We start from the raw sequence: 23,130 nt of genomic DNA on the forward strand, positions 1-23,130 counted from the left end.
ATCCAACAAGAAGAATGTAAATCGCTCAACACAACTAATATGACAAGTGGCTTCTCCATATTCAACACAAAATGCTCCTTTTAATGACAGAATTATTCAACTCCTTTATGACAAGTGTATAAAGTTTGTAGCAGAGCTCCTTTGGCTGTTATAACCTGCTGCAATCATGATGCAGAGCCAGATACCAGCTTCTGGAAGCATTTTTGAGGAATCTCAGCCCATTCCTCATGGGCAATGGCTTCCATTCAGGCTTGGCCTGGTCACAGGGGAATTAGTGAATTCCCCGATGGGCTCCTCTGCCGGGATGGCTATCCCATCACACTAAACGACTATTATTTGGCACAATAAGCTTGAATCACCATGTACAGACTAAGGCCGGGTTCACATTTGCGTATCTGTGTGCAGCATTTGATCCGCATAGATCAGCATGCATCATGCTACATATCTTTAATATGGTGTACGCAGGGACATGCGTTCGCATGTGCCGTTTCGTGGTGTGCGGCGGTGTCCGGCGAACGCAACATGTTGCATTTTTTGAGGCGTCAATTATGCGCCGCCATGCGGATAATTGCGGATTGAGTGCGTAAAAAAAATACATTACTGTCTATGGGAACGCACTGCTATGCAAGCACATGTGTATGCATGTATTCGATGCGCTTGCGTACTTTGGCCTGTGCATGTCCATGAACTGTTTTGGGACACGCCCATTGAGACACGTCCTCCTGGAAATATCGAACGCATGCACATAAACAACGCAAACGCAGGCAAAAACGCATAGAAACGCATGCACATGCAGCGTTTTTTTTGCCATCATGTGTAAGATGATTCGGATAAAAAAACCTGCGCAAACATGCGTTTTGGTATGTGGTTGCGCATGCAGATGATACGCTGCGTACATATACGCAAATGTGAACTTAGCCTAAGCCAGCATCTCATCATTCATCACACTGCCCAGTTTAGAATTTTATAGAAGCACTAGATGGCAGCCCGATTCTAAAGAATCGGGAGTCTAGAATCCATATATACTTGAAATTCGGCAGGAGCTTGAAGAGCAACGTCACTGGGCCCGCCTCCACGCAGTAGAAACTTGCTGTGAGGTAAAAATTCAAAAATCACACCAAAATGGCGGGCGGAGTGTGTCACAGTACGGCACGTTTCTGATTGGTCGCTCGCAGCAGGTGGCAACCAATCAGACACTGGACACTGTTGACGTCACTTATCTCCGGACATTAGCTCCGGACATTAGCTCCGGACATTAGCTCCGGACATTAGCTCCGGACATTATCTCCGCACATTAGCTCCGGACATTAGCTCCGGACATTAGCTCCGGACAAAGCCACGGAAGTTGGCACAAATTGCAGGAAGTAGTATTCTAGGCAATTAATCTCCGGACATTAGCTCCGGACATTAGCTCCGGACATTAGCTCCGGACATTAGCTCCGGACAAAGCCACGGAAGTTGGCACAAATTGCAGGAAGTAGTATTCTAGGCAATTATATATTAGACTAGATGGCAGCCCGATTCTAAAGAATCGGGAGTCTAGAATCCATATATACTTGAAATTCGGCAGGAGCTTGAAGAGCAACGTCACTGGGCCCGCCTCCACGCAGTAGAAACTTGCTGAGAGGTAAAAATTCAAAAATCACACCAAAATGGCGGGCGGAGTGTGTCACAGTACGGCACGTTTCTGATTGGTCGCTCGCAGCAGGCGGCAACCAATCAGACACTGGACACTGTTGACGTCACTTATCTCCGGACATTAGCTCCGGACATTAGCTCCGGACATTAGCTCCGGACATTATCTCCGGACATTATCTCCGCACATTAGTTCCGGACATTAGCTCCGGACATTAGCTCCGGACAAAGCCACGGAAGTTGGCACAAATTGCAGGAAGTAGTATTCTAGGCAATTAATCTCCGGACATTAGCTCCGGACATTAGCTCCGGACATTAGCTCCGGACAAAGCCACGGAAGTTGGCACAAATTGCAGGAAGTAGTATTCTAGGCAATTATATATTAGACTAGATGGCAGCCCGATTCTAAAGAATCGGGAGTCTAGAATCCATATATACTTGAAATTCGGCAGGAGCTTGAAGAGCAACGTCACTGGGCCCGCCTCCACGCAGTAGAAACTTGCTGTGAGGTAAAGATTCAAAAATCACACCAAAATGGCGGGCGGAGTGTGTCACAGTACGGCACGTTTCTGATCGGTCGCTCGCAGCAGGCGGCAACCAATCAGACACTGGACACTGTTGACGTCACATATCTCCGGACATTAGCTCCGGACAAAGCAAGGAAGTTGGCACAAATTGCAGGAAGTAGTATTCTAGGCAATTATATATAAGATAGGTGCATTTTTGAATGGGGAAATGTATTACTTGGTTGTAGCTCAACCTTGGGTCCTGCAGTGTCAGTTTTACTGGAGATTGTGAAGCACTTATCTGATCTTCAGCACTCCCATTAGAATGAGTGGAGCAGACTGTGCATCATTAACCTACAATCCATTCACCCTGTCTCATCAAAGCACTAGGTCTTAGGATCACTGGGGGCCCCAGTGGTTGGACACCCAGCAATTAAGGTTCTAGGGGGATAACTTTCAAACTTTAGAATATCTCTTTTAAGAATTAGTCATTTACAATGGATACATGTACATGTAAAATGGTAGTAGAGTCATGCAGCTATATCGGATTTCGTGGCACTTAGGCTACGTTCACATTAGCGTTGCGCGCCGGTGCGTCGGCGACGCAACGCACGACGCACAAAAAACGCGCGCAAAAACGCTGCGTTTTGCGACGCGTTCGTCGTTTTTTGACGAAAATCGGACGCACGAAAAATGCAACTTGTTGCATTTTCTTGCGTCCGACGCTAGCGTCGGAAACGACGCACGTGTCGAAAAACGCTAACAAAAAATGCACGCGTCCCCTATGTTAAACATAGGGGCACGTCGCCGCTGCGTCGCCACTGCGTCGCCGACGCAACAGCGACGCACATTAGCGTAACGCTAATGTGAACGTAGCCTTAACACAACCTTGTTTAAAATTAAAAACTCCAAAATATTGCAGGTGTTCTAGACATTTACAATTAGAAATTATTAGTCCTCCCCCAGTAAAATAAAATAACAAATGTCAGCACTGGGTTTCAAGGGCCTCGTGTAACTTTGTTATTCTATGTCATGCCTGCAGAAAATTTGAGGCACCGACTGTACTTCTGCGGTCTCATTACTTCTGCTTGTCCTAGGTTCATCTGATGAAAGTAATAGCATAGCAGCCCAATATATGCTGCTGATTGTCTGTAGGGCTCACATGGCATAACAATGTGACATGAGCCCCACATTGCTGGAATGGCACGGATGCAGGGGGGTGTATTTGCTATTTTTATTCTACAAGTGGGAGTACATATTTTAAAAATGGGTTGTCTGGTTAGCAGACAAACCCTTTAAAGGAAAATTCCAGTCAAATTAAAAAAGTATCTGTACATTCCTTATTTTTAAATTTAAGCATGCTAAGTGTTACTGTATCAAGCAGCTGTTATATTCATGACACAAATGTCTCTATTCTAAAAAATGAAACAACTGTGTGGTCAATAAAGGTTTCTCAAGCAAATAATTGCAAGACAAAAAAAAAAAAAAACGTGGTGGGTGCCGTCATAACGAAGACAAGGTTGAGAAGGTGTAGAAAAACATCAGCAATGAGTAAAAAGAAAAAGAAAAGTGATATAATATGTGTGAATGTATGTGTGTATATGTATGAGTGTATATGTATGAGTGTATATGTATGGGTGTGCAGTGTCCATGGGGGACTAGATGTTATAGGTGCAAGGACCGACCAATAATAAAGGAATTAGGAATGTCACAGGCGGCGTTGTGGCATGCTAGCCCTGTGTCCCTCACACTGAGCCCTTACAGCCTCTTAGTGTGTGTGTGTGTGCGCAGTTTCTAGGATGACAGGGGTATTAATGTAATCAAAAGGGATTCTTTACTGTATTCACTTCACAATACATAGTCCATAGCGATGGTATCACAGTGTTTCATACAAGCTTGAGAGATGGTCACCATTCTGTTTAAGATGGAATCTTCCCAGTTAGGCTACTTTCACACATCCGTGTCGCGCCATCACGCATAATCCGGCGGCGGGATGGATTGCTGGATCTGGCACAATTAGTGTAAAAACTGATTGCACTGGATCAGTTTTTCTTCCAGATCCGGGATAAAGATATAATGTAAAAAAAAATAAACAAAAATAAAAAATTATGATATTATCTCTTTCCGGCGGCCCTGGCAGCCTTCCCGCACCTCGCGATGCTCACGGTCCCAGTAATGCATTGCGGCAATGACCTGTTATGACGTAGCAGTCTCGCGAGACCGCATGTCATCTGGGATGGCGAAGATTGGGATGGCTGCGGGGGATGCTGGAAGGTGAGAATATCACAATTTTTTAAATTTTGTTTATTATTTTTTACATTATATCTTTTTACTATTGATGCTGCATAGGCAGCATCAATAGTAAAAAGAGAGAGAGAGAACAGGGCATGCGCAGTTTGGAGGCCAGACTCCGGCGCCGGATATCGTCATGCGGCGCATCCACCTCCCATCGGCATCCATTGTCAGAAAAGCTGGACGGCACCGATTCCAGCACCATCAGGTTTTTTGCCGCAACAAAAAAAGTTCCTCTAGACGTTTTCTCCGGCTGCCGGACCGGCAATTTTTGCCAGATTCGGCAAAAAAACAGATGAAACGTTGGGACATCAGGCACAATCCGGCGCTAATACAGCTCTATGAGAAAAAAAACTAATCTATTTTTTTGAAAATTCGCTGGATTGTGCCTGATACAAAAAACCTGATGTGTGAAAATAGCCTTAATGGCTTAAATAAAGTGATCTGCTGACTGCCGGTTATATATCGGGTTACTATCTTAGTTCACACAGTCCGTCAGTTATATTACTACCAAGGATGGGCCTACACAGTTTGGTTCACTGTGGAAATAGAGTTCACTGCTTACTCACGATTAAAGGGAACCTGTCACCCCGAAAATCGCGGGTGAGGTAAGCCCACCGGCATCAGGGGCTTATCTACAGCATTCTGTAATGCTGTAGATAAGCCCCCGATGTTACCTGAAAGAGGAGAAAAAGACGTTAGATTATACTCACCCAGGGGCGGTCCCGCTGCTGGTTCGGTCAAACGGGTGTCTCTGGTCCGTTGCGGCGCCTCCCATCTTCATTACAAGACGTCCTCTTCTGATCTTCAGCCACGGAAAGGTCAGGCCTGCGCACTACAGTACTTTACTCTGCCCTCAACAGGGCAGAGCAAAGTACGGCGGAGCCGGAGCCGTGGCTGAAGATCAGAAGAGGACGTCTTGTAATGAAGATGGGAGGCGCCGGACCCGGACCAGAGACACCCATCCGACCGAACCAGCAGCGGGACCGCCCCTGGGTGAGTATAATCTAACGTCTTTTTCTCCTCTTTCAGGTAACATCGGGGGCTTATCTACAGCATTACAGAATGCTGCAGATAAGCCCCTGATGCCGGTGGGCTTACCTCACCCGCGATTTTGGGGGTGACAGGTTCCCTTTAAGTCCTGTTACGGTTCCCTGACGCAGGGCGTACAGTAGAAAATGCAGCAGAACATGAGGCACTCACACTGGAGGAACCATTAAAGGCGTGGAGTGTAGCAGAAGAGCCCTTGTACAGCTCTATCTCTTCTGTCTCTATGAAGATTAAGGAAAGCGGGACCTAGGTTAAATGCAGAGCAGCCAAGGAAGTTGAACTTTCCTCAGGTTACTCAGGCTAGTTTCCTCCTTCGCTCCTCACAGGAAGCAGAGGAACTCCTCCCCGACTCCTCCCTCAGCAGTTTCTAGAGGCTTCCACAGGAAACCAAGCTGAGAAAGTGTCATTTCTTATTTTTAGTGACTCTATAGCGACAGGGTCTGTTCCGCAGGACTGGCGCATAGCAAATGTGGTGCCAATATTCAAAAAGGGCTCTAAAAGTGAACCTGGAAATTATAGGCCAGTAAGTCTAACCTCTATTGTTGGTAAAATATTTGAAGGGTTTCTGAGGGATGTTATTCTGGATTATCTCAATGAGAATAACTGTTTAACTCCATATCAGCATGGGTTTATGAGAAATCGCTCCTGTCAAACCAATCTAATCAGTTTTTATGAAGAGGTAAGCTATAGACTGGACCACGGTGAGTCATTGGACGTGGTATATCTCGATTTTTCCAAAGCGTTTGATACCGTGCCGCACAAGAGGTTGGTACACAAAATGAGAATGCTTGGTCTGGGGGAAAATGTGTGTAAATGGGTTAGTAACTGGCTTAGTGATAGAAAGCAGAGGGTGGTTATAAATGGTATAGTCTCTAACTGGGTCGCTGTGACCAGTGGGGTACCGCAGGGGTCAGTATTGGGACCTGTTCTCTTCAACATATTCATTAATGATCTGGTAGAAGGTTTACACAGTAAAATATCGATATTTGCAGATGATACAAAACTATGTAAAGCAGTTAATACAAGAGAAGATAGTATTCTGCTACAGATGGATCTGGATAAGTTGGAAACTTGGGCTGAAAGGTGGCAGATGAGGTTTAACAATGATAAATGTAAGGTTATACACATGGGAAGAGGGAATCAATATCACCATTACACACTGAACAGGAAACCACTGGGTAAATCTGACAGGGAGAAGGACTTGGGGATCCTAGTTAATGATAAACTTACCTGGAGCAGCCAGTGCCAGGCAGCAGCTGCCAAGGCAAACAGGATTATGGGGTGCATTAAAAGAGGTCTGGATACACATGATGAGAGCATTATACTGCCTCTGTACAAATCCCTAGTTAGACCGCACATGGAGTACTGTGTCCAGTTTTGGGCACCGGTGCTCAGGAAGGATATAATGGAACTAGAGAGAGTACAAAGGAGGGCAACAAAATTAATAAAGGGGATGGGAGAACTACAATACCCAGATAGATTAGCGAAATTAGGATTATTTAGTCTAGAAAAAAGACGACTGAGGGGCGATCTAATAACCATGTATAAGTATATAAGGGGACAATACAAATATCTCGCTGAGGATCTGTTTATACCAAGGAAGGTGACGGGCACAAGGGGGCATTCTTTGCGTCTGGAGGAGAGAAGGTTTTTCCACCAACATAGAAGAGGATTCTTTACTGTTAGGGCAGTGAGAATCTGGAATTGCTTGCCTGAGGAGGTGGTGATGGCGAACTCAGTCGAGGGGTTCAAGAGAGGCCTGGATGTCTTCCTGGAGCAGAACAATATTGTATCATACAATTATTAGGTTCTGTAGAAGGACGTAGATCTGGGTATTTATTATGATGGAATATAGGCTGAACTGGATGGACAAATGTCTTTTTTCGGCCTTACTAACTATGTTACTATGTTACTATGTTACTATCTGACCATACTCTTGCACCTTTTCACTTTGGACAGTAGATGGCAGTATTGGACAATTTATTGAATAAACCACATAATAGGACATAGGTTTTGGTAACCACCCACCAACTATATTTTGCAACAGAGAAAAGGTACTGGGACTCTACATGTGTGTGTATATACAGTTGTGCTCAAATTTTTACATACCCCGGCAGAATTTAAACTTTATTGCCATTTTTTCAAAGCATATGAATGATAACACCAACACTTTTTCTCCACTCATGTTTAATGGTTGGGTGAAGCCATTTATTGTCAAACTACTGTTTTCTCTCTTTTTAAATCATAATGACAACCTAAAACATCTAAAATACCCTGATCAAAAGTTCACATACACTGGTGATTTTCACCTGATAACATGCACAGAATTGACATAAATGGGTTTGAATGGCTACTAAAGATAACATCCTCACCTGTGACCTGTTTGATTGTAATCAGTGTGTGTGTATAAAAGCTGAGTGAGTTTCTGGAATCCAGACAGACTCATGCATCTTTCATCCAGCCACTGACATTTCTGGATTGTAAGTCATGGGGAAAGCAAAAGAATTGTAAACGGATCTACGGTAAAAGGGAGTTGAACTGCATAAAACAGGAAAGGGATACAAAAATATATCCAAGGAATTGATAATGCCAGTCATCAGAGTTCAAACTGTGATTAACAAATAGAAAATTAGGGGCTTTGAAAAAACAAAACCATGGTCAGGTCGACCAACAAAAATTTTGTTCACAACTGCCAGGAAAATTGTTCGGGATGCAAAGAAAAACAACATCAGCTGAAATACTGGACTCTCTGAAAACTAGCGGTGTGGCTGTTTCAAAATGCACAATAAGGAGGCACTTGAAGAAAAATGGGCTGTATAGTCGAGTTGCCAGAAGAAAGCCATTACTGTGCAAATGCCACAAAGTATCTCGCCTACAATACACAAAACAGCACAAAGACAATCCTCAAAAAACTTCTGGAACAAGGTAATTTGGAGTGATGAGAACAAAATTGAACTTTTTGGCCACAAACATAAACGTTGCATCTGTAGAGAGGTCAACAAGGCCTATGATGAAAGGAACACCATTCCTACTGTAAAGAACGGACGTGGATTGCTGATGTTTTGGGGTTGTGTTGTGTGAGCTACAAAGGCACAGGAAACTTGGTGAAAGATGAATGCGGCACGTTATCAGCAAATACTGGAGGCAAATTTGCAATCATCAGCCCGGAAGCTGCACATGGGACAAACTTGGACGTTTCAACATGACAACGATGCAAAACACAAGACCAAGTTGACCCGTCATTGGTTACAGCAGAACAAAGTGAAGGTTCTGAAGTGGCCATCTCAGTCTCCTGACCTCAATTTCATTGAGCCAAATTTTTTTTTTATAAAAACTTTTGGTATTATCATTCCTATTCCTTGAAAAAAAGGACAAGAAAGCAAAAATTCTGCTGGGGTATGTAAACGTTTGATCACAACTGTATGTGTGAAAGTATATCTATGTGTGTGTATATTTGTGTGTATGTATGTGTGTATGGATGTGAATGTGGGTGTTAAAAAAGGAATAAAAGTGTAGTTAAAGGAAAAATGACTCAAACTTTGGCTGCTAATTTACTTGTCTGGCTAATTTTATGTTTTGGCTGGAAATTCCTTTTAATTATCTTTTCCTGCATAGTTGGAAGGAGAATGGGGAAGGTATATTAGCAGTTGTAAAAGATCTGATTTATTTACTGTCAAAATTAAACAAATTGATTTATACAATTTTTTTGCTTTTTAACACGTCAGTATTTTTCATCAGTGTTTGTATTTTCATCAGTGTTTGTATGTCAAAACTACGAGTGGAAGTTTTAGAGAAAAACTATAATTGAAAGATTGACATCTGTTCTGTGTTTTGGAGACACTCCCGGTTTTGGCATAGAAATATTGATGTTTGAAAAAAGCCTAACACAACTTTTCCAGGTCCATTTGTCAGTGAAATTCTAGGGGTTTACCAGGGAAATTAGAAATGTACAATATGATGACTGGAAGATCTCTCTAACTTCGTATGTAATGCTGAACCTTTTTATTGAATGTCTCAAAGTAGATCTTGAGAATAGTAATAATATACATAGAGACAAACAAAAATGACTTGCATAACCTGTGTGTGTAAACTATCTAATTGCAATGTTGAAATTAACTACTCAACTACCACAATTTACCTTACTTGATCTTTTCCAATTCTTCTTTATAACCATGTTCTGCAAACAAAATATATTGTAGTAATGATTTTTCCAATGAACACCACAACGGCCAGAGGGATCTTCATTCCTTGTTCAGGCCTAATCAGTATAACTTATTCAGGGTAGTTAAAAAGCAATGAACTCTGATTACTGTGAGTTTAAAGGCCAAAATGGTCCTCTGAATGATATGTGTAAAACCTACAGCGTATTATACTATTCAACAAAGGTTTTTAAAGTAACATGCACAGTACCAGTCAAAAATTTGTACACACTTGCTCATACAATGGTTTTCCTTGTTCTTATTAGAATGTACACTTTGTAGATTCAGACTGAAGGAAACAAAATCACAAAAGAACACATATGGAAATAAGGAGTAAAGAAATATATTGTGAAACAAACCAGAATACCTGTTGAATCATAGACACCTGAGAGTTCCACCCCTTTCACTGCGATTATAGCCTTTCACACCTTTGAAATTCTCTAAAACGAGTTCATCACGTAATTTCCCTTAATGGCTTTCCAACAGTCTTAAAGGAGTTCGCAGATGTGCTGCGCATTTTTTCCTTCACTCCGTGTTCAACTCATCACAAACCCACTGAATTGGGTGGACTTCGGGTGTTTGTGACGCATCATTCCATCATTTTCTTCTTGGTCACATAATCCTTACATAGTCTGGAGATATGCTTTGGATGTTTGTTCCACTAAGTGCAAACAGAGAGGATGGCAGGTTGTTGCAGAGTGCTGTGGTAGCCATTCTGGGTAAGCGTGCCTTGAATTTGGAATAAATCACTAACAGTGTCTCCAGCCAATTACCACCACGCCATCATAACTCACCCTCCACGCTTTAACATGGGCACCACACATGTATAAACCATTTGCATACCTTTTATATATCTCACAAAGACATAGGACCAATATCTCAAACTGTAACTCAACAGACCACAGTACAGATTTGCACTAATCTGATATACAGTCATTGTGTGTCTCTTCTTCTTGTCCGCAGTCTTCAGCAGTGGCTTCTTTGCAGCAATTTGACCATAAAAGCCTTCTTCTTGCAGTCTCCTGCAGACTGATGTTGAGTTGTGTCTGATATCTGTGTATCATTTATGAGGCCTGTTATCTGAGGTGCTGGTAATTTCCAGTTTCTGAGACTTGTGAGTCTGATAAACTTATCCTCTGCAGCATAGGTAATTCTTAGTTTTCCAGTCCTCATAAGAGCCAGTATCAACATAGCGATTGATTGTTTTCATGACTGTAATTGAGGTTACCTTCAAAGTTCTAGCAACTTCTTGATTGATAGACCTAAAGTAATGATGGACTGTCATTTCTCTTTGCTTAGTTGACTGGTTTTTGCAATTTTCTGAACAGCTTTGGAATATTATTCAACACTTTACAGGACAGTATACCAGCACTGCTTCTTCAAAACACACCTGATGATCGCAAACACTTTTTGAAGGCAGATGATTCAACAAGTGATACATACCTGTTCACTGGAAGCCAAAGCAGTTTATTATCTGATGAAGCTACTAGAGAGAATGGAAAGGGAATGTAAAGCTATAATCACAGTAAAAGTTTGAGGAATCTAAGGTTAAACATTAGTGATGAGCAAACATGTTCGGATAAGGCTACTTTCACACTAGCGTTGTGCACTGCACGTCGCAATGCGTCGTTTAGGAGAAAAAACGCATCCTGCAAAATTGCTTGCAGGATGCATTTTTTTCTCCATTGACTAACATTAGCGACGCATTGCGACGCTTTGCCACACGTCACAATCGTCGTGCGACGGTTGCGCCGTGTTGTGGCGGACCGTCGGCAGCAAAAAACGTTACATGTAACGTTTTTTGCTGTGTTGTGTCCGCCATTTCCGACCGCGCATGTGCGGCCGGAACTCCGCCCCCAGCATACCCGCAACTCACAATGGGGCAGCGGATGCGCTGGAAAAATGCATCCGCTGCCCCCGTTGTGCGGCGCTTGCACAGTATGCGTCGGTACGTCGGGCCGACACCGCGACGGCCCCGTACCGACGCTAGTGTGAAAGTAGCCTAACACGTTTTCTAAGCATGCTCGGGTGATATCCGAGTATCTTGGGCGTGCTTGAATAATATATTTGAGTCTCTGCGGCTCCATGTTTTGCGGCGTTAGACAAGCGCTTTTTTTGAAAGGAGATTCTACTAGTTAGACATATCCAAAACGAGTGCACATTAGTGATGAGCGAGAGTGCTCGATTAAGGTGTTATCTGAGCATGCTCAAGTGCCAATAGAGTATCTTCGGCATGCTTGAATACTACGTTTGAGTCCTCGTGGCTGCATGTCTCGCGCTGTTCGACAACTGCAACACATGCAGGGATTGCCTGCTTGTTTGGCAATCCCCACATGTATTGTGGCTGTCTACTGCCGCAAAAAATGTAGCCGCAGAGACTCAAATATATTATCCGAGCACGCCCAAGATACTTGGATAACACTCGAGCATGCTCAGATAACACGTTATCCGAGCACGTTCGCTCGCCAATAATTAACACGTATTCGGATTTGTCTCATATGTGCTTCTTTACTTATTGTTTCTATATGTTCTCTTGTGGTTTTGCTGCCTTCAGTCTGAATCTACAATATGCACATTCCACAGGGAAAGAAAACTGTCATACTAACTTAAAGAGTTAAAAGAAAACAACTTTTCTTCCATAGTATCATTTCTTTTCTAGTCTCAGATAACAGATTAATGATATATTAAATGCACGCTACTGGTCTTTATAAAGTATTATTTAAAATTTTTCAATTTAATTTTAATATTAATATTTTTTAACTTTTTTAACTTTTGCATAACTAGTAGAAAAACAAATGAATAACTAATATAAAACCTTTTAACAATACTGAAATATCATATAAAGATACAAATGATGGTTTATACTAATGACATAATCCATTTCTTTATCAGGAAACAAAAAAGTTACTTTTTTAGTATCAGGAATTGTTAAATTAACTTTTCCAAACAGGAAATTGTATGGAATGAATTTTCCAGTAACCCACTTTATGTAAAAATAGACTATTGATTTCATTTCTGACTAAAGCTGGCTGCGATGTGTTAATCAGAGTTAGTTGTCAAAACTGTAGTATCTTCTACTGTGTCTGAAACATACAAATACTACATAAAAAATGCAGCAAAACACAGTTACCCTGAATATGCCCTCATAGACCGGTACTTGGCGAAACCCTCTGACCGAATGAGGAGAATAGTCATGCATGAATGTGCACAGAAAGCAACCACATCACAATGCTTGACTCATTCAGCAATTACAACTGCACTACACGAGTGTACAACACAAAAGAACATTGATCCATGCATTGGCACTGGAGGTGTCAAAAGCTTCAAACCTGTTATCAATGTGTTAACTAAGGTTATTGCAAAGGCTACAGCAAAACAGCTTGCTTATAGAAATCTTCGGGAAAAAAAAAGATGTCTCCACTCTTGACTTATGTTTGCTATTGCTTCAAAGAGCTCCGTTAGAAGCCTACATTGTAATGCCCTTTCTAAGTAAAGATACTGCAGCTTATGTCAAGGATAAATCCACAGCTATACAACGTAACCTCCCTATTCAAGCAAGACATTTGATCAGCTCGTCAAGAATGTCTTCTTTCTTCTTGCATAGAGGTGGGATTTCCAGTCACCTTATTGTACTCTGACCATCCTATTCTTCTGGATGAAAGAAATAACTTTAAGCAAAAACTGAACTTTTCTTCATCAGCTCCAAAAAATTTCTATTTCTATACTATGAACATTCATGAAAACTAGAGAAGCTACAATCAATTGGAAATCAACTTTCACTAGAAACAAAAAATATAGGCAACGTAATCCCAAATCAAGAAAAGTATTGTTTAGGGGTTTTCTTGCCTTGGATTTCTATTGAATGGTGGATAAGTTGGCACTAAGACCAACAATCCTCTTCCTTCCAATGTATGTCTATGACTACGATTTGCATTCGACTCGTCTTCCATTTAGCTGGGTTTGTTTTACAGAAAACTCCCAACAAAAAAGTAGTCATGTAACAGCGACTCACACAAATGATTTTGGCTGTGTGACTTGTCTAAGAATTGCTGTCGTATGACACGAGTCGCTTAGTTAGTTAGTCGCATAGTTAGTAAGGCCGAAAAAATGTATTTTTTCGGCCTTACTAACTATGTTACTATGGTTCTGTAGAAGGACGTAGATCTGGGGATTTATTATGATGGAATATAGGCTGAACTGGATGGACAAATGTCTTTTTTCGGCCTTACTAACTATGTTACTATGTTTTGCTATGTGTCTCCAGCCTTATTATAAGTTTAAAACAATTTTTCTTTTTTGAAATTTGGGTGAATTTGCCAATTATTAAAGCCAATGTTACTAACTCCTCGTTATTAAGTATAGACAGTGTAACAAAAAAGAAAAGCATTACTGCAAAAATATGCACTCCATCAAAGAATACAAACAAAACAAATAAGATAAATAGACTGATTTTATTGACAGATCAAAAAAACACACTACAAAACGATAAAAACACAATTAAAAAGTGTGTTTTTATCGTTTTGTAGTGTGTTTTTTTGATCTGTCAATAAAATCAGTCTATTTATCTTATTTATTTTGTTTGTATTCTTTGATGGAGTGCGTATTTTTGCAGTAATGCTTTTCTTTTTTGTTACATAGTTTATGTTTATTGCTGCTTCCGCACCCTCATAGTTTTGTATCTATTGGCATTTGTTATTAGCAGTGCGCTCGACTCTTTTGCTTATTGAATTAAGTATAGACAGGACACAACAAATATTTAGCATTTTGAACAAAGTGTATTCTTCTATGCCTATAAAATATAGGAACCACACTTTGACGACAAATATCACAGTACACCATCCAGAATAAATGTGAAGCCCCTTCTTTAAAATTCTACTTCTTTACTGAGATGTGAGGGGTTGTCTGAGATGTTGATTGCTTATCCTCAGGATAAGTCAACAATAACTGATCAGTGGGGTGTGACATCCGACACCACTACCAATCAGCTATTACCAGTGCTGATGGCAGTCAAGATTCAAGATTCAAGATTCAAGATTCAAAGAAGCTTTATTGGCAGGACCAAATACACATCAGTTTTGCCAAAGCAAGTGTATAAAGGCAATAGGGATAGGGACTGTGGGGATGTTGGGTAGGAGCTGTAGGGAAGGTGGATGGGGGCAGATCCATTGTGGGGGCTATAGACCATGGCATAGGGGAGGTGGATGGGGGCAGATCCATTGTGGGGGCTATAGACCATGGCATAGGGGAGGTGGATGGGGGCAGATCCAGGATGGGGGCTATAGTCCATGGCATAGGGGAGGTGGATGGGGCAGATCCATTGTGGGGGCTATAGTCCATGGCATAGGGGAGGTGGATGGGGCAGATCCATTGTGGGGGCTATAGTCCATGGCATAGGGGAGGTGGATGGGGCAGGTCCAGGGTGGGGGCTATAGTCCATGGCATCATAGTTCTCTTTCTCGCAGTCTATGGCATTCGCTCACATACCGCGCTGCTATCTCCACCGCTCTCTCTTCTTCTCCCAGCAGGATATATGTTTTCTCTTCCTCCTTCATGGTGATGAAGTCTGGGAAGAGATGTGAGAGTCTCCTGAAGTGAGTGTCCCTCACTGCTGAGTATTTGGAGCAGTGTAGCAGGAAGTGGGTTTCATCCTCTATGGCCTCCTGATCACAGTGTTGGCACAGTCTTTCCTCCCTGGGCTTGTAGCTCTGCCTGTGTCGGCCACATTCGATGGCCAGACTGTGGGCGCTGAGTCTATATCAGCTCAGGATCTGGCGGTCTCTGGGGTCCGGGAGTTTCTCCAGATATGGCGCCAGTCTGTAGTCTCTCTGTAGGCTCCGGTACATGGTCAGTTTCTGTGAGCTGATGATATCATTCTTCCAGTCACTGACATACCTCTCCTGGCCTTCGTCTGCCATCTTCCTGATTCCGGCTTTTGTCAGGTTGTTATGATTGGTGTTCTGGTCCGGTTGGGTTTGGCTGGGCTGTTCCGAGGGTTCTGGTTTTTCTGTTTCACCTACATGTATCAGGGCTTTATGGTGATGGGAGCTTGGATTGCTCCTATGCAGGTGAGCCCGGAATGACAGTCACACATGCCCAATTGTAGAGCTGTACAGCTCCGTCAACTGTATATACGAATCAGTAAGGCTTCTTTCACACTTCCGTCTTTTGCAGACCGTCGCAATGCGTCATTCTGTGGAAAAAATGCATCCTGCAAAGTTGCCCGCAGGTTGCATTTTTTTCACATAGACTTGTATTACCGACGCATCGCGACATATGGACACACGTTCCATACGTTGTGCACTGGATGCGTCGGTATTTGGTGGGCCGTCGTATCAAAAAAACGTTCAAGGGAACATTTTTTCGTACGTCCTCTCTTGCATTTTTTATTGCACATGCCCGGCCGGAACTCCACCCTTTCCTCCCTGGGACTTTACAATGAGCAGCAGACGCGTTGAAACACTGCGTCTGCTGCTCACGTCACTCACAAATTCACAAACTTCCGACGCGCTGACGCCTGGTGATGGCCGAGTAGTGACGGAAGTGTGAAAGAAGCCTAAGTGGTCGATGTGCAGTACTCGGCTGTGGCCACTGTGCAGTTGTGGAGCTGTATAGTTTTGCACCACAACTGAGCACATCCGGTGACACCGGGAATAGTTTATCAGCATTGTTCTGGTTGTCACACTCCCACTGAACAAATATTGATGACTTTTCCTGTGGATAGGTCATCAATATAAAAGTCTTGCACAACACTTTTAACGTTACAGGCCCAAAGCTTAATTTTCTACTTTCTGTCAGATGCAGTGCTCTTTTGAAGATCTTAATGCAGTAATTTACAAAGATGTAAAGATGTTGTCTTCTGAAGAAATTATTGGCTCAAGATATTCCCAGATGAGTTTGGCAAGATGACCTTGAAGTGCTCATGGGGCCCAATAGAGTAGCATAAAATATATTTTTTCATAGCTGTTTATCTTGATTCACTCACCTCAAGATACGTCAAGCCAAAAAGAAAGGTAAGGAAGGACGCACCTATACGCACATTTTAGAGGGAGGTTCACTGACCAGAACCACTCACTGTGAGCCAGAACGTGACTCCTGATCCCTCCATACATTACATACAAAGCCAAAAGTGTGAATGGATTTCAGATCATGATAATTACTGAGCAGCTGCCCCGTAGGAGCAATGCATGGGGAAAATAGATGATACGCAGGGATTAGAGAAGATGGACCCAATTAAAAGTGGGTTGTCTAATTAATACAGCCCCTTTAACAGAAATATAATATCTGTCCCATCCCCAGATGACTTGGCAAGGGGCCATCTTATTTCCAAACTGCTAGAAGCCTTCAAAACTGGTCACCAAAAAGCAGGAAAACTTAATAAACTGCAAAGTAAATTTTCATATACGACAGAACATGCATTAGTAATTGCTAGTGATTTTGTGAAATAATTTCATGCAATGAATTTCACAATGAGACACACATAATCATGCGTTAATGGATTGCAACTTGGCAACAGCGGGAATGACTATAGGCTTTACAGGTTACACGCTGCTTACCGGCTCAGATGACTTGAGCATTGATAAAGGCTGTGAAAAAGGTTAATTTAATGTTATGGATGACATTAACAATTGTAACATGTTAGCTTAAGATCTAGGCCGTGTTTTATCAAACAAGTTCAATATCTCCCTGTAGGACAAGTGTCATGCCACCCACAGCTGGAATCCATCATACATGCCAATATATATTGTATACGTTCATATGTATCTGTAGAAGTGTTTTTATATCAGTTGCTCTTAGACATGTGAACATTGGTGCCTGAAGCATTTGTTTCTAAGCAATGGCCACAATGCGTCCCATGAAAACTAACAAAGCTATACAACTTGTTTCTAAATATAAGTCAGTATCCTCCAACATTCAGAAACAGTCTCCCTCTACCCCTAGGAATGAAAAGAAAGCCTAAACATTTAGTTTAATGAAGCAGACAGAGTCACTATGTGCTCTGTCTGGCCTAATTTTCAGCAATATACACCTTTTTCACAAGGATATGGTTGACTCCATTTTTGTGCCCACTTGAAAAAAAGCGGATCTTGTTGAATACAATATCAGACAGAGCACAAAGGGACTTCATCTTCAATAAAGTCAATGGTCCTGTCATCAGATCTCCATTTTTCAGGGCTTCAGATGAAAGCCCTAACGGAGCCACTGACGTGTGCCAAATGCGTGATGTGAACCCATTCTAATGCACCATTTTTATAGACTCAACATTTATTAGAAAGTTGCCTCCTGAAGGACCTCAACTTCAGATGCCCTAATCAGCCCCTTCAACAGAAGTCTACATGTTGTAAGTGCCAACCATCTATGCCTCCAGAGCAGGGATGGGCATATAGACTATTCAGCTGAACAGGGATCCAGAACAGGTAGGAGGCCACTCTGCTGAGTTTGCATTGTCTCTTCTCTACCTGTTATCTTTAAAGCACCACTCCAGAGTTGTTGCTTTTTATTCCAGCACTGGAGTGGTGCCATTAATCTAAGTACTCTTTCCCTAGTCTTATACTTACCAGCCGCCGTATTCTGCACTGCTCCGGTCCCACGCCACCATCTTGTGACCGCAACTTCTGATTGACCGGAAGTCAGAGGTAACGGTCACAAGCTCTCAATAAAAGTCTTAAAGAGTGCCACGTTCTGGCCTCATTCTGATTCTCATAGACTTACATTGAGTTGTAACTTCCGATTCGCTCCAGCAAACACTGGACAAATCCAGCAAGTCATAACCTGCAGAAAAACTGACTGGTGCCGATAATAGATAATAGAAGAAGATGGTGGCTGGGAAATATCAAGTATAAGACTAGGCTAGGGGCAGTAAACTTACATTAGTGGCACCACTATAGTGCTGGAAAAAATGCTGGAGTGGTCCTTTAACCCATATCACCACCCAGGGCTAAGATGGAATTTATTATTAAGCCTTTCTCAGCAGTAGACCACAAGTGATGTTATCGCCACCGTTTAACAATCCTAGCCACCAGGGATGTTATGATTAAACCACTAACTGCTCTAGACCATCATGGATGTTGTCATTAATACTACATTAATTATTTTTTCATAAAAATAAGAGTAAAACATTTTTCTTGGTTTAAATATGCGACAAAATAAGATACAGCTATGCAGATAAAAGGATGAAGGGTGGCACTCCATCGTCTGTGATCGGTAAAAATTCCTTCATTGATTGCACAAAGGAGACATGGAGATGGGGGGGAGCGCGGGTCATCGTGTAGACAACGGCCATTTTGTGTAAACACTGCGCTTCAATGGGTCTGTACCTGTCTCCTTTGTGCAATGAATAAAGGATTTTATTACTGACTAGCTGAAGAGCCCGGCGTTGCCTGGGCATAGTAAATATCTGTGGTTAGTTATAGCACCTCACTTCTCTTATTTTCCCATCACGCCTCTCATTTTCCCAATCACATCTTTCATTTTCCCCCTCACATCTCTCATTTTCTCCCTCACACCTCTCATTCCCCCCCTAACACTTGTCATTTCGACCTCACATCTGTCATTTTCCGATCACTCCACTATTTTCCCTCACTCCTCTCATTTTGCACTCACACCTTTTCATTTTCACCTCACATCTCTCATTTTCACCTCAGTATATACATGTTTGTCATCTCCCTTATATATAGTATACACCTGTATGTCATCTCCTGTATATAGTATATACCTGTATGTCATCTCCCCTGTATATAGTATATACCTGTATGTCATCTCCCCTGTATATAGTATATACCTGCTGTGTGTCATCTCCCCTGTATATAGTATATACCTGTATGTCATCTCCTCCTATATATAGTATATACCTGTATGTCATCTCCTTCTATATATAGTATATACCTGTATGTCATCTCCTCCTGTATATAGTATATACCTGTATGTCATCTCCTCCTCTATATAGTATATACCTGTATGTCATCTCCTCCTGTATATAGTATGTACCTGTATGTCATCTCTTCCTCTATATAGTATATACCTGTGTGTCATCTCCCCTGTATATAGAATATACCTGTGTGTCATCTCCTCCTGTATTAGACCTCGTTCACACGTTGTTTACTCAGTATTTTTACCTCAGTATTTGTAAGCTAAATTGGCAGCCTGATAAATCCCCAGCCAACAGGAAGCCCTCCCCCTGGCAGTATATATTAGCTCACACATACACATAATAGACAGGTCATGTGACTGACAGCTGCCGTATTTCCTATATGGTACATTTGTTGCTCTTGTAGTTTGTCTGCTTATTAATCAGATTTTTATTTTTGAAGGATAATACCAGACTTGTGTGTGTTTTAGGGCGAGTTTCGTTTGTCAAGTTGTGTGTGTTGAGTTGCGTGTGGCGACATGCATGTAGCGACTTTTGTGAGATGAGTTTTGTGTGGCAACATGCGTGTAGCAACTTTTTGTGTGTCGAGTTGCATGTGACAGGTTAGTGCAGCAAGTTGTGTGCAGCAAGTTTTGCGCATGGCGAGTTTTTGCGCGTGGCGAGTTTTATGTGTGGTGCCTTTTGAGTATGTGCAAGTTTTGTGTGAGGCAACTTTTGCATGTGTTGCAACTTTTGTGCATGTGGCAATTTTTTGCGCGTGTGCAAGTTTTGCGTGTGGTGAGTTTTCCATGAGGTGAGTTCTGCACTTGTGGCGAGTTTTGCGTGAGCCTAGTTTTTGCATGTGGTGAGTTTTGCGCATGGCGAGTTTTGAGCGGCGACTTTTGTGTTTCGACTTTTATGTGGCGAGGTTGGTGTATGTGTGGTGAAATGTGTGCTGAGGGTAATATGTGTTCAAGCATCTGGTAGTGTGTGGCGCATTTTGTGTGTGTTCATATCCCCGTGTGTGGTGAGTATCCCATGTCGGGGCCCCACCTTAGCAACTGTCCGGTATATACTCTTTGGTGCCATCGCTCTCATTCTTTAAGTCCCCCTTGTTCACATCTGGCAGCTGTCAATTTGCCTCCAACACTTTTCCTTTCACTTTTCCCCATTATGTAGATAGGGGCAAAATTGTTTGGCGAATTGGAAAGCGCGGGGTTAAAATCTCACCTCACAACATAGCCTATGACGCTCTCGGGGTCCAGACGTGTGACTGTGCAAAATTTTGTGGCTGTAGCTGCGACGCCTCCAACACTTTTCATTTCAATTTTTTCCCCATTATGTAGATAGGGGCAAAATTGTTTGGTGAATTGGAATGCGCGGGGATAAAATTTCACCTCACAACATAGCCTATGACGCTCTCGGGGTCCAGACGTGTGACCGTGCAAAATTTTGTGGCTGTAGCTGCCACGCCTCCAACACTTGTCCTTTCACTTTTTTCCCCATTATGTAGATAGGGGCAAAATTGTTTGGTGAATTGGAACGCGCGGGGTTAAAATTTCACCTCACAACATAGCCTATGACGCTCTCGGGGTCCAGACGTGTGACCGTGCAAAATTTTGTGGCTGTAGCTGCGACGGTGCAGATGCCAATCCCGGACATACACACATACACACACACACACACACACACACACACACACATACACACATTCAGCTTTATATATTAGATCACAGACCACGGAGGGCCATCCTTTATCCTTTTATTTGCATATCTGAATGACCTCATCTGTCAGGGTGTACATGCACCTGTGGGTCTTCGGTGTAAGAAGCAATCTGTCCGCAAGCTGAATCCTGTGCTCACATGGAGGTTTTTGATTGTTGTCTAGTGCCGGTTATCCTTTGTTACTTGTAAGATTCAGCTATGATTGTAGTAGAAAGCCAACATTCTATTTTTTAAGAAGGTTACCAGCATGTCTGTGTCAGTTCCTGCTGCACCCATTTGACATAGATCACCCATTATCACCCAGTGACAAACACTCCCCTTTGTGGATATCACAAAAAGATCCTTCAGAATATCTGCCTGCCTGAGAGATCAAGCCACAGAGTTACAGTTGCATGTAAAAGTTTGGGCACCACTGGTCAAAATTACTGTTATTGTGAACAGTTAAGCAAATTGAAGATGAAATGATCTCTAAAAGGCCTAAAATTAAAGATGACACATTCCTTTGTATTTTATACAAAAGAAGAAAATATATGGAATTTTTTTACATTTTAAAAATTACAAAAAGGAAAATGGGCTAATGCAAAGGTTTGGGCGGCCGTGGAGATTTGTGGGCTCAGATAACTTTGACCAAGGTTTCAGACCTTAATTAGCCTGTTATGGTTGTGGCTTGTTCATGATCATCGTTAGGAAAGGCCAGGTGGTGCAAATTTTCCAGCTTTATAAAAACGCAGCCCCCTGTAACCTTGTGCCGAAAAACAGCAGCCATGGGTTCTTCTAAGCAGCTGCCTAGCACTACGAAAATGAAAATGATGGAGGCCCACAAAGCTGGAGAAGGCTATAAGAAGATAGCAAAGCATTATCAACTTGCCTTTTTCTCAGTTCGAAATGTAAGTAGGAAAGGGCAGTTAACAGGAACACTGGAGGTCAAGATAAGGTATGGAAGACCAAGCAAAATTTCAGTGAGACCTGCTCATAGGATTGCTAGAGAGGCTAATCCGAACCCCCGCTTGACTGCAAAAGACTTTCAAAAAGATTTAGCAGACTCTGGACTTGTGCCAGATTGTTCTACTGTTCAGAGGCACCTGCACAAATATGGCCCTTATGGAAGAGTGATCGGAAGAAAACCTCTCCATAAAATTCTTCATCAGAAGTATGCAAAAGAACATCTAAACAAAAATTATGCATTTTAGGAAACAAGTCCTGTGGACCAATGATGTTAAAATAGAACTCTTTGGCCACAAAGATCAAAGGTATGTTTGGAGAAAAAATGGCACAGAATTTCAGGAAAAGAACATGTCGACAACCATTAAGCATGTGGGCTGATCAATCATGCTTTAGGGATGTGATGCAGCCAATGGCACGGGTAACATTTCACAGAAAGAGGAAAGATTGGATTCAATGAAATTTCAACAAATTCTTGATGCGAACATCAAAAAAGCAGAAGTTGAAAAGAGGATGGCTTCTACAAGTGGATAATGATCCTAACACACGTCAAAATCCACAATACACTACCTCAAAAGGTGCAAGCTGAAGGTTTTACAATGGCCCTCACTGTCCACTGATCTGAACCTCATTGAAAATCTGTGGCAAGACCTCAAACTACTAGTGTATGCAAGACAACCCAGGAATCTCACAGAAATGGAAGAATTTTCCAAGGACAAATGGATGAAAATCCCTCAAACACGAATTGAAAGACTCTTGTCTGGCTACAAAAAGCGTTTTAAAAAAAAAGCTGTGGTACTTTCAAAACTGGGGTGCTACTAGATACTAACCATGCAGGGTGCCCAAACTTTTGCATGAGGCCATTTTACTTTTAGTAATTTTTTTAATGTAAAAGATGAAAATATATATTTTTTTGCCTAAAATACAAAGGAAATGT

At 42.1% G+C, this 23,130-nt stretch overlaps 1 protein-coding gene across 3 annotated transcripts in view; it reads right to left on the reverse strand.

The window, feature by feature from the left end:
• The window catches only part of MCTP1 (multiple C2 and transmembrane domain containing 1), a 1,531,547-nt gene that overhangs the window by 968,206 nt on the left and 540,211 nt on the right, over positions 1-23,130 (reverse strand). For all 3 annotated transcript variants that reach the window (XM_069751887.1, XM_069751881.1, XM_069751897.1), the window contains exons 6-7: positions 17,236-17,265; positions 9,622-9,660 (exon numbers count right to left, since the gene is read on the reverse strand). In XM_069751887.1, coding sequence (XP_069607988.1) covers positions 9,622-9,660; positions 17,236-17,265 — 69 coding nt within the window. The remainder of the gene's footprint in view (positions 1-9,621; positions 9,661-17,235; positions 17,266-23,130) is intronic.

Source organism: Ranitomeya imitator, chromosome 1 (assembly GCF_032444005.1).
Source record: "Ranitomeya imitator isolate aRanImi1 chromosome 1, aRanImi1.pri, whole genome shotgun sequence".
In the NCBI taxonomy this organism is placed as follows: domain Eukaryota; kingdom Metazoa; phylum Chordata; class Amphibia; order Anura; family Dendrobatidae; genus Ranitomeya; species Ranitomeya imitator.